Source organism: Chrysochloris asiatica, unplaced genomic scaffold, assembly GCF_000296735.1.
Source record: "Chrysochloris asiatica unplaced genomic scaffold, ChrAsi1.0 scaffold00013, whole genome shotgun sequence".
Taxonomy (NCBI): Eukaryota; Metazoa; Chordata; class Mammalia; order Afrosoricida; family Chrysochloridae; genus Chrysochloris; species Chrysochloris asiatica.
Genome location: NW_006408531.1, coordinates 21,436,029 through 21,449,044, shown reverse-complemented (window position 1 = coordinate 21,449,044; position 13,016 = coordinate 21,436,029). Strand labels below are relative to the sequence as shown.

General features: G+C 39.7%; 1 protein-coding gene across 1 annotated transcript in view; it reads left to right on the top strand.

Annotated features, from left to right (window-relative positions):
* ENPP3 (ectonucleotide pyrophosphatase/phosphodiesterase 3) overlaps nt 1–13,016 on the top strand; it is a 144,908-nt gene that overhangs the window by 72,231 nt on the left and 59,661 nt on the right. Inside the window, exon 15 of the mRNA XM_006834724.1 lies at nt 6,028–6,155. Within this exon, the coding sequence (XP_006834787.1) occupies nt 6,028–6,155 (128 nt within the window). The remainder of the gene's footprint in view (nt 1–6,027; nt 6,156–13,016) is intronic.

Sequence of the window (13,016 nt, the reverse complement as noted above, 5' to 3'; positions counted from 1 at the left end):
TTTCTCTCCCCCTCCAGTGTCTATTTTATAATATAATGCAAGGAAAACCAAGATTCAAAAGACAGCCAAGCATCTTAATATTATTCCCCCCTTTTCCACATTCCAACCATAACTTGATCTCTGTATCTCAGAACCCTGTTGTTCCCAGGTTGTGCACATATCATTATTTACCTCTGTATCACTTAGCCCATTGAGACCTGTCTAATTGTTCTCCCATCTGCTTTCCAACAACTCTTTGACAACTTTCTCTGTGCTTATCTCTGTTCTGGAATTCCAACCACCTGTGAGCTGGTCCTCTTCATGGTGTCCCATATAACACTTAGGGTTTTTTTCATTCTTTTTCTCTGATTGTTCTTCTAGCATATGAGTGATTTATCTTCTCATTTACTAATTTGGGTTTCCATTGATTCAAATCTACTCCTTTGCCCTTTCAATGTACTGTCCATTTCTGAGATCTTAGTATTAATCTTATGGATTTCTAATAGAAGGTTTTATATTGTTTCAAAATTTGTATTTCTTTTGTCTGTTTGTTCTTGTAGTGATTTCCTGAATTCCTCAAAAGTTTTTATTATGTTTTTCTTGCCTTCCTTGATCTTACTATTGATCCTTCAAAGATACCAAATTATCATTCTTTTTCAGATAGTTCTATTATTTTTTCTTCCTCAGAAATATTTTCTGTCTCTGCATCTTGGTCATCTGTTTGAGCCAGTCTCTCTTGTTTTTAACCTGTGATTTAAAATTGTCTGTTGTCTCAGGGGCATTTTCAGATTGTTGTATTTGTAAAAACAAACAGTGCAGAGGGGAGAAACCTCTGTGGGAGGTGTGTGGGAGTGGGGGGTGGGAGCATTATGCAATCCAAGGAGCTCACGAGGTGGTTGTGGATAGGATGTGACGGCAGAGTTTCTGACCTTAGATGGAGTTTCTCTTGACCTCAGCATTATCTATGTTCAGGGCACTCAATCAGGAAATAAGTAGTTCATGGGGACCCATAATGGAGCTGGTTTTAGTGTCAGTTAGGAACACAGGGTTAAATGCTGGTCTGATGGCTCTGCAAGTTTTGTAGGTCTGGATTTAGGAGCCAAGCTTACCTGAATCGAGGAACCAAAGTAGTACAACAAAGCAGTGCAGTTGGTCCCAGCTCATGCTAACATGTCTTCCAACCAATGCAGCTTTGAGCTCCTGTAGAGCAAGGTCATTTCTGAGAGTCAATGAGAGTGGAAGTTGGCCACACTATGGTTACCAGGGAAGTGTGGGGGGTGGGGGGGAAGAAGAAATAGATCCTTTGCTCTGCCAGGACTCCCTCCACTGCCAAAGACACTTACACGACAGATGAGCCATACCTGGCCAGTAATTTACCAGTTAATCTCCCTCTCTAGTCATCCCTGTTTGGTCTTTCCTCCCAGCAAGCACTCCATTTACCTCTGTAACTTTTCTTTTGAAGTTCAGGTGCCATAATTTTCATCTGTGTTGTTTTATTTTGTCTCTCATATCTTTGTTGTAAAGGGTCCGTGTAGTGCCTCTGCCTATTACATCATCTTGACGGAAGTCCCAGTCCACAGTACTTTTAAATATTCTCCTACACCATAATTAAAATGCACTGATTCGTCTACGGTCTTCCTTGTTCATTGTCCAACTTTCACATGCATATGAGGCTATTGGGAATATCGTGGCTTAGGTCAGCACCCCTTAGTCCTCAAACTGACATCTTGGCTCTTGAGTACTTTAAAGAGGTCTTGTGCAGCAGATTTGCATAATGTAATATGTCATTTTATTTCTTGCCTGCTGTTTCCATAAACATTGATTGTAGAGCCAAGCCAAACAGTCTTTGACAACTTCAATTATTATTTCATTGATCATGATACTATTTACTGGTCCAATTGCAAGGTTTTTTTTTTTCTTTACATTGAAGTGCAATCCACACTATAGGCTGTGTGAGCTCTGATTTTCATTAGTAAGTATTTTAAGCCCTTGTTGCATTCAGTGAACAAAATTGTATCATCTGCATATTACAAGTTGTTAATGAGTTTTCCTACCTCATTTTTCTTCAAGCAATCCAGGTTTTCAGATTACTTGCTCAGTATACAAACTGAGTAAGTATGGTGAAAGGATATGGCCCTGGTGCACACCTTTCCTGATTTTAAACCAGTCAATATTCTCTTGTTCTATTCTAACAATTGCCTCTTGGTCTATGTACAGGTTCCTCATGAGCACAATTCAGTGTTCTGGAATAGCTATCTTTTGCAGTGTCATCCATAGTGTACCATGACCTACCCAGTCGAAAGCTGTGCATAGTCAGTAAAGCACAAATAAACATTTTTTGGGTGTTCTTTGCTTTTACCTCCAATCCATCTGACATCAGGAATCATATCCCTAGTTCCATGTCCTTTTCAGAATTCAAGTTGAATGCCTGGTGATGTACTGTTGCAATTGTTTTTTAAATTATCATCAGCAAAAATTAACGATGATTTTCATATTCTGTTGGGTCACCTCTCTTTGATATGGGCACAATATGGATCTCCAATTTGTGCCAATTGGTTGGTCAGGTAGTTGTTTTCCAAATTTCTTGGTATAGTTGAGTGTGCACCTCCACTGCCTCATCAGTATGTAGAAATGCTTTAATTTGTGTTCCATCAAATCTGGGAGTCATGTTTTGTACCAATATCCTCAGTGCAATTTGGATTTTTCCTTCAGTAAAAATCACATGCTGCCTCTTGAAATGGTTGAACATTGACCACTTTATTTGGGTCCAGTGACTCTGTGTATCCTTTCAGTCTTTGCTTGATGCTTTCTGCTTCATTCAATATTTTGTCCATGTAGTTCTTCAATATTGCAAGTTGAGACTTGAATTTTTCTTCAGTTTTTTTCAACTTGAGAAATGTTGAGTGTGTTCTGCCCTTTTGATTTTTCTAATACTAGGGCTTTGTCTATTTCATTATAATACTTGACTGTCTTCTTGAGCTGCCCTTTGAAATTTTCTATTTAGCTTTTTACCTTCTCATTTCATCCATTTGTTTTACTTTCACTATGCATAGTGTTTATGAATCGGGCTGTGAACCTGAAGGTCAGCAGTTCGAAACTATCAGCTGTTCCAAGGGAGAAAGATGAGACTTTCTGTTCCCGTAAAGATTTTCAGCCTTGGAAACCCTGTACAGGGTTGCTATGAGTTGGAACTGACTCCACGGCACATCATGACCGTGACGCCGATGCTGAAGAGCAAGTTTCAGAGTTTCTTCTGACAGTGATTTTGGTCTTTCCATTCTTTCCTGTTTTTTAGTGACCTTTTACTTTCCTTCTGTATGCTGTTCTTGACATCATCTCACAACTCTTGTCTTCAGTCTTTAGTTTCTAATCTATTAAATATCTTCTGGAGATAGTCTCTAAATTTAGGTTGGATATGTTCAAGGTCATAGTTTGGCATTCATGGATTTCTTTTCATTTTCTTCTGCTTCAGCCTGAACTTGAATATGAGCAATTGGTGGTCTGTTTCACAATCTGCCCCTGGCTTTGCTTTGGCTGATGATGTTGATCTTTTCCATTGTCTCTTTCTGCAGATGTAGTCAATTTGATACCTGTGCATTCCATCTTGTGAGGTCCATGTGAACAGTTGCCGCTTATGTTGTTTAAAAAAGATATTTGCAATGTCATTGGCCTTGCAAAATTCTGTCATGCAATCTCAACGGTCATTTTTACCACTAAGGCCAAATTTTCCAACTACTGATCCTTCTTGTATCCAGTTTTTACATTCAAATCACCAGTAATTATCAATACATCTTGTTTGTAAGTTTGATCAATTTCAGACTGAAGAAGTAGGTAGAATTCTTTAATTTCATCATCACTGGCTTTAGTGGTTGGTTCATAAATTTGAATAATAGTGGTATTAGTGGGTCTTCCTTGCAGGTGTCTGGATATTATCCTATTACAGACAGGATAGGTCTTGAAGTGTTCTTTTTGACAATGAATACAATGCTGTCTTCAAGAGAGACATCAACATCAGCTTTGTTTATAATGAAGTTGACTAAAATCTTATCTCAACTCTGGTGTCTTATCCAAAACTCTCAAATGCAAGGATTAACTGTATACTTTTCAGAGATTGATAAATTCTTACCAATTTTCTCTAGGTTTACTCTGGCTACCCTCTGGCTTGTGTGACTAGCTAAATTAACTTTGGTTCTCAGGGGCATATTCTAGTCTCTTTCATCTTGGGGAAGGATGCATACTTAGCATCTACTATCATGTGCCTGAGAAACACTGGCAATGTAGTGGGTTAAGCAGTTAACTGCTAACCAGAAGGTTGATGGTTCAAACCCACCAGTAACTCCAATGGAAAAAGATGCAACTGTCTTTTCCTGTGGAAATTTAGTCCTAGAAACTGTAAGGAGGAGTTCTACTCTATTTAGAAGGATTGCTATGGGTTGGAATTGACTAATTTATAGAGGTTATCATGTGCCTGCTAAAAAGTTAGGGAAAATATTGGCTTAAGAAGGAAATAATAATAAATGAAAAAGTAGAAAACTAAGAAGCCATAAAAAGACAGGAAGACCAAACTAGGGAGGAAACGTTTGACAAAAATACATGTGCAATAAATCTGTTTTTCTTTACTTTTTCACTCTATAACTCTCTGCTTTCCAATTTTCTTTTGAAATTGTCTCTTATTCATTTTTATCATTTCTTTTTTGTTGTTGCAGTATCAGTTGAGAATGAGATGTTAGTAACACCATCTTGTCAATATTTACGAAGTATTAAGGTCTAAAATCAATGAGGAAATAGAAAACACATATCTCTCAATTTTATTATCTTTATGTTTATTTTTTTCTCTTGTTCCTTAAAAAGGTCATGAGAGAAAAATGTACTGTGTATTGCCTTTGTAGTTTAAAAATGCTAAAAATAAGAAGCTAGAGAAAAATTACTTCCCATAAATTTCTCTTTACGTTTATATATTTTCTCTTTTTCCTCAAAAAGGTCATGAGGGAGAAAAAAGTTCCTTTGTAGCTCTACTTCTTATTTAATCATTTATTTTACATGAATACATCCAATATGACTTGCATTTTACATAGTTATAAATATATGCCATCTAGTTACAACAGTAATTTTGAAGAAACAATATTTTACTCTAATATTCTGGGATCCATCTTTTTTTTTTTTAACCAAAAATAGACTGCACTAGGTTTCAAAAGCTCCCAATTTGATTTGAAGATGATGATAATGCATTTTATTGAAAGGATATACTGAGTCATTTGGGAAGCACTCATTCAGTCATTTGGGAAGCAATTCTTGGTTTAATTGCACTGATTTTTCAATGTTATTAATCTCTACATGTTTTTCATGCATAATTTAGATTAAAAAGTTGCAATGCCACTCAAAATCTAGATTTACTACTTAAACATAGTCTCTCTCAAAGAAGGAGAACAGACTAATGATTTTTTTATATTATATATATATATATATATATATATATATATATATATATCAATTAAACTTAAAATATTGAGCACCAAATTTAAATCAGGTTACCTAGAAGTTGTTGTAACAGTATAATGAGAGAACATGATCATATTGATAATAGGTCTAGCATTACTATTTTATTGTTGTGGTTTTTAAGTGCCTTTGAATAAGTTCTGATTCATAACCACACTGTATAGGGTTTTCCGAGGAGCAGCTGATGGTTCGCAGTCCAAATGCTTATCCTACAGCACCACACCAGGATTTAACTGGCTTAAATTCCCTTGCTTTTAAAAAGTGGTCAATGTCTAAGGCATCCTAATGGTTCAGTGGTTAAGCTGCTGTCTATGAGGTTGGCGATCTGAAGCCACCAGCTGCTCTGTAGGACGAAGCTACGGAAGTCTGTTTTCATAAAGAATCATCTTGGAAATCCTGTCTGGCAGTTCTACTCTGTTCTGTATGGTCACTATGAGTCACAATCAACTTGGCCACATACAACAACCACAATAAATAGTTTTAGAAAGATGAAATTGTTGAATTGGTTTGCCTATCTTATGTCTCATTAAGAAATAATTACTTGTTTTTTAGTGCCGAAAATTTGACCAGCATTTCAAACCATATTTGACTCCTGATTTACCAAAACGACTACATTTTGCTAAAAATATCAGAATTGACAAAGTTCATCTTTTGGTGGATCAGCAATGGCTAGCTGTGAGGTTTGTGGATCTATTTGTCTTATATTTTTAACAACCATGTTTCATTATAAATTTACTTAACCTTATCCTACAATATGATCACATATTTTTCCTGAGCATTGACATTTTCTTTACTCTTTTAACATGCTATTGGATTGGTGAGTGCAGCATCCTAATCTTCATGTTATAAATGAGAGTGAGGGGACGTCAGAGACTATTCCTACTCTTGTCAGCACATTCCTAACTGCTCTTTGTGCAGTTGTTGTTGTTGTTGTTGTTGTTGCTAGGTTACATTGGATCATCTGGTCCTATGCCATCCTCACAATTGTTGTGATATTTGAGCCAATTGTTGCTGCCACTGTCAGTTCAGCTTGTTGGGGCTCTTCCTCTGTTTTGATGACTTTATTTTACCAAGCTGAATGTTCTTCTCCATTAGACAGGATAAAGATGACTCTAGTCACTTTCCTGGTTGGTAGTAAGTGAATGATTAGACAGCTGTTTAAAATCTTTGCCATGGTTGTGATTTTTTATAAACCATTATTATGACTCTTGGTGTGGTGCTATAGGACCAGCACTGAACTGAGAATCACAAGGTTGGAAGTTCAAACTCACCAACTGTTGCTTGGAAACCCTAGACAAGGTTGCTATGAGTCGGAACCAATTTGAGGGCACTTAACAGCAGCAACAACATTATGACTCTTGAGCCTGGTTGACAATTCATTGTATCATGTTTTTCTAATTATATGAATTCATGTTGATCATTGAACAGTTGCAAAATTTAAGTGTTCAGAGAAAAAAAAAAGTGGAATCACTGCTCCTCCGAAACCGTATACAGTTGCAATGAGTCAGAGCCGAGTTGATGGCACTTAACAACAACAAATCCTGAAACAGCCAATTGATTCAACAAAATGTTATTGAATACTTGCTATGTGTGTGCCAGACCTGGTTTCAGGCATTTGGGATACAGAAATGGTTTCTGCCCTCATGGATATACCTATAAACAAATAAATATATACTTTTCAGCATTTAAATTGTGGAGTTCTGGTGGTGCAGTGGTTAAGCACTCGGAATCTAACCAAAAGGTCTGCAGTTCAAACCTATCAGCCACTGCACGGAGAAAAAGCCGTGGCAGTCTGCTGCCACCAAGATGGCAGCCTTGGAAACCCTGTGGGGCAGTTCTTGTCTGTCCTAGAGAGTTGCTATGTGTTGGCATTGAATCAATGACTATGGATTTTGGTTTCCTTTGGTAATTAAATTAAATCATTTTTGATTCTTAGATTTCATTCTAGCATTTTCCCCATATGCATATGATCGTATTGAGATTCGTTTTCTGATTTTCTTTATGTATGTGCTATAGCCTAGGTATGGAGCTGTGGGTTAATGCACTGGACTGCAAAGTCATTTGAGTCACATGGTGAGCAGTTCAAGCTCACCAGTTGCTCCTTGGAAACCCTATACAGGATCACTATGGGTTGGAACCAACTCGACAGCACTTAACAACAACAACATATTCTAGGAGCATGGTTAATCCCATGACTGTTAAGGAATAACTGGAAAAGATGAGTGGCTGAAAGAAGTCTGACAAAGACAGAGGAGAGGGCAAGAGAACTGAGTTTTAACACAAGTGGATGAAGAATTGGGAATTTAGCAGAGCCTGTTTTATAAGAAGCACTGGTGATAATGGGTTTGTTTGGGTTTAAACCCAGAAGGGAGAACCTTCTGCATATGTGGTTGCCAAGAGACCGAAAGAGTGACTAGGAGTTAGACTGAGAGATACCAGTTTATTATGGAAAACAGAGAAATGGTTTACAGACAGGGAAGCTTAATGACCAGGATGAGAACAGTGGCTGTTTTCAGTGGTGGCTGTTAGCTAGGATCTTTTTATATCATGAAGTACACAAGTTTCACATGTCAGGGCAGTTAAAGATGACATAAGGAACACAGAAAGGGCAGGAAAACCACAAGGTGTCATGTGACCTGCCCTTTCCTAGAGAACAAAGCATTTTAGTATACCTAGAGGGAGCATATGGTAGCGTAGTGGTTACGAATTGGGCTGCGAACCTTAAGGTCAGCGGTTCAAAACTACCAGCCGCTCCGCGGGAGAAAGATGAGGCTTTCTACTCCCATAAAGATTTACACCCTCGGAAACCCTGTACAGGGTCGCTATGGGTCGGACCCGACTCGATGGCACTTAACAACAACAACAACAAGAGGGAGCATATTATATAGCTAAAGCATAAGAACAAAGAGCTTTGGTGTGTATAGCAAGAGCAGAGGGAAGGGATAGAAGATACGGTTTAAGTTGATATTAGGGTGGCCATTTTGGAACATTTGTGCTCGATCCCTACTGGGTTAATTGTTGGACTGCTAACTGCAGAGTCAGCAGTTCAAACCTAAAAGCCTCGCCATAGGAGAAAGATAAGGCTGTCTGCTCTCCTAAAGATTTACAATCTCAGAAACCCTAAGGGGCAATTCTACTCTGCCCTGCGGGGTTACTATAAATTGGAATCTACTCCATGGCTTTTGCTGTGTACCAGTTTCAACTCATAGCCACCTGTAGAGGATTTCTAAGTCTGTACATTTTCATGGGAGCAGAAAGCTTCATTTTTCTCATAAAAACAAACTGGTGGATATAATCTGCTGACCTTGTCATTAGCAGCCCATCATGTAATCCACTATGCTACCAGGGTTCCTTCTACTTCATGGCAGTGGGTGTTTTATAACATGTAAACCCAAACAGTAGGCAGCAAGGCCAGAGAAAGTATAGTTTACCACTGGATCACTAGATGGCACTGGCCTTTCTGCTTGGGATTGGGGCTTCAATCTGAGGGCAACATTCTGTGAAGAAAGAAGTATTTCTTTAAAATATGTGAACAAAATAAAACTGTCAAGGACAAACACACAATATTGTAATTTATGTATATAATGCATGCATAAGTGAATGTCCAGATGGGGAAATGTTTTACAAATATTTTCTATTAGGAGTATGAGATCAAGAAGTTAGAAGGTCCCTGGTGATGACTGACATAGTGTTTGTCCATCTGACAACATGACTTGTGGGTCATAGAATGAGAGTTTAGTGGCCCAAGTACCTCAGAATAGTAACTTCTTAGGTTTTTGAACAATTAGCAGTGAGTTGAAGTGGAGTTCAAGGCTTGGCTCCTCTGCTAGCTACTTATAGGAAGTTAGACAAATTATCATGAGGGGTTCATTTTCTTCCTCTGTAACAGAAGAGTAGTCTCTTGCGAGTAGTATGTAACAGAAACTAACCTCCATCAAAGGAAATGGTGAATACTGCTGTAACCAGAGCAATGGAGCCATCTGACTTAATCTTGGATCCATTCTGTCTCTAGCTTTAAAATTCTGTCTGCCTGTTTTCTAAAAAATACTGTATGCTACATTCCATAACTAGAATAGGTCACCTTTTCAAAATTGTAGCTAATTTCATCATTTCTTATCACCATCACCCTAATTTTGCCTAAACTATGTTAGCTTTTACTAATTTTGCGGTAAAGGAACCCTGATAGCACAAAGGTTAAGCACATGAACCTATCCAGTGGCTCAGTGAGAGAAAGCCCTGGTGATTTCAGCCTAGATTTCAGTTCCTAGATTTCAGCCTGGACAACCCTGATGGAACAGTTCTACTGCATCACCTATGGTTCCTGTGAATCCACAATTGATTCGACAGCACCTAACAACAATAACTGGAAATTATAGTTGAAGTGTCCTTAAAGTGTTCTTTCGGAGAACATAAATAATAGATTTTTACTTTAGAATGTTGTTAAGTACCATTAAGTCAGTTCCGACTCACAGTGACATTGTACAGGGTTTCTGAGGCTGTAAATCTTTATGGGAGCAGAAAGCCTCATCTTTCTCCTGCGGAACAGCTGGTAGTTTTGAACTGCTGACCTTGAGGTTAGCAGCTTGATTCGTAACCACTGCGCTACCATTGTTGTTGTTGTGAAGTGCCGTGGGGTTGGTTCCGACCCATAGTGACCATGTATAGGGTTTCCGAGGAGCAGCTGGTGAGCTTGAACCGGGGACCTTGCAGTTAAAATGGCTTTGCAGTCTGGCGTATTAACCCACAGCGTCATACCAGGACTTAGCAACTGATAAATAAGTCCCAGTGTGATGCAAATAGTTTCTCTTAGATGACCTTTCTGGTCTTGGATTTATAATTCTCCCAAAATGATTGGTTAGATAGCAGTGTCACAAGTGACTGATCTACTTACTATCTGCAGAAGCAGCTTGCAGGGACTGGTTCTTTTAGTAGCCAAATTTGTGACTTGTAATCTATCCAGTGGGGTTGACTGGGTTGTGGACCTGCTAAGTAGACCATAACTTGAGATAGACACGGAGTTTTCCTATACTAAGGACAATCACCCAGAAGTTTTGAAGGGTTCTCATGGTCAGCAAGAGCCTGGAATGGAGTAAAATCTTCAGGCCAGAAGTCCCTTTGCTGAGAATCCTACAGCCAAAAAAAAAAAAAAAAGAGTTGAGTCCTGGTGTGGTGCTGTGGGTTAATGCGCTGGACTGCAAAGTCAGTTTGAACCACAAGGTTGGTGGGTCAAGCTCGTCAGCTGCTCCTCAGAAACTCTATGGTCACTGTGAGTCAGAACTGACTAGACGGCACTTAACAACAACACTATAGGGAGCATCGTGGCTTCGTAGGATAACCACTGGACTGTGAACCACAAGGTCAGTGTTTCAAGCCAACCAGCAGTTCCTTGGGAGAAGCATGAGGCTTTTTGCTCCTCCAAAGATTTACAGCCTGGGAAACTCCTTGTTGTTTCAGAAGAGCAGCTGGTAGGTTTAAACCACTGACCTTGAGGTTCACAGTCCAGTGTTGATCCTACAGTGCTGATCCTATGAAAACAGAGTCCATATGAATCAGAACTGACTCAATGGCACTTAACAACAATGCTACAGGCCAAGAGCTGTAACACAGAACTGGAGAGAGACAGTTGGCCACAGAGAGAAGCTGAGTATTTCAGGGGTAGAAGGAGCTGTCAGGCCCCCTGGACATGACATGATGAGGTAGGAGCCATGCAGGTTCTGGGGACTCACTGCAGTGGGAGATGTAGAGACCCTGAGTATGGCAGGGAGCCCAGACAGCATGGTGAGAGCCAGACAGCAGCGCCAGCACTGTGAATACAGCATCTCATCTCAACCACTGTGAGCCTGCTGAATGACGTAAATAGGAACGTGGGTCATTTGAGGGAAGGATTCGCTGGGGTTCTCCATTTGAGGCATAAGAAGCTTCCTCTCCTACAAAGTGACCTGTGTGTAGGGAGTCAGGACTGGTTCACCACAAGTAATGTGTTCCTATATTGTTTACAGTATGGTTCTAAAAATAATAATGTTGGCTTTCACTTTGCCAACATTGTTTAAGTGTTTTGTATTAAGTGTTAAGTGTTCCGATATACTCAAAAAACACTTTGCCAACATTGTTTCGTGTTAAGTGTTCTGACATACTCAAAGAACTAGCACTCATGGAGTGCATAAAAGTTCTCATTCCTAGAAGTCATACTCCTGCTTAGAATTCTGAGGCAAGTGCAGTATAGATAAACAGACACTCAGCTGCCTCACTAAAAATTAGAGATCACAACCTTCACCCTAAGGTGCTTCCCACCCACCCAACCCCCGCTCCCATGGAAAAAGACGTTGTTAGGTGCTACTGAGTTAAGTTCTGACTATCGCCCCTACACACACGTGTATACCATCCTCAGAGTTGAGCCCATTGTTAAAGCCACTGTGTCAGTCCACCTAGTTGAGGGCCTTTGTTTTTTTTTTGCCTGACCCTCCACCAGTGTTAGGTCATTTCTCCAGGCACTGGAAAGAGATAATCAGGTGTGAATGTCAGAGAACATCAGAAAATGCTCCTTAGCAGGGCAGATTTCTGATTCGTGGTCTGAAGATTCAGGATGTTGTTGTCGTTAAGTGCCATCGAGTCAGTTCTGACCCATAGTGACCCTGTATAGGGTTTTCAAGGAGCAGCTGATGAGCTTGAACCATCAACCTTGCTGTTGAAATGACTTTGCATTTGGGCAGATTAGGCTAACTGTTGCTCTACAGCAGCTCCACCCTGTATAGCTGTGTAGTTTGTGAAGTGTGCAGCGGTACCCTGCCAAGAAGGTAGGTGGGAGCTGAAATCTAGTCCTTGTTAACCTTCCCAAGTCCTGACAAGGCCTGAGATTACAGGAGGAATAGAATCTCTTTTCTTTGCTGGAAGGCAACCTATTCTTGCCAAATTTTGAGCACTGCCAGATTTTGTCCTTCCAGAGGGGGAGAGGGTTATTTTTAAAATCCACAGAAGCCATGGGTATGCATAGGAAGGGTAGAGGGAAGAATGTCAGTTGTGAACTGGATTACAACAACTGCAAGTAGTTTCATTACACCTGGTGAATGAAGTTGTTCTCGGCATGAACTACCTTACCTGTTATCACTAAGGAGTGTACTTTTATTCCTGAATCACAGTGGAGATCATTGTTGTTGTTACTACTAAGTGCCATCAAATCAGTTCCAACTCAGGGACACTGTATAGGGTTTTCAAGGAGTAGCTGGTGCGTTTGAACTGCCAACTTGATGGCACTTAACAACAAATTATATATATATATGGTACACTGGTAGTGTAGTGGTTACGAATAGGGCTGCTAACCTCAGGGTCAGCAGTTATGTGCCGTGGAGCTGGTTCCAACTCAGCAACCTTACACAGGGTTTCTGAGGCTGTAAATCTTTACGGGAGCAGAAAGCCTCATCTTTCTCCTGCAGAGCGGCTGGTAGTTTCAAACTGCTGACCTTGCTGTTCACAGCCCGATTTGTAACCACTACGCTACTAGAGCTCCTTACACACACACACACACACACACACACACACACACA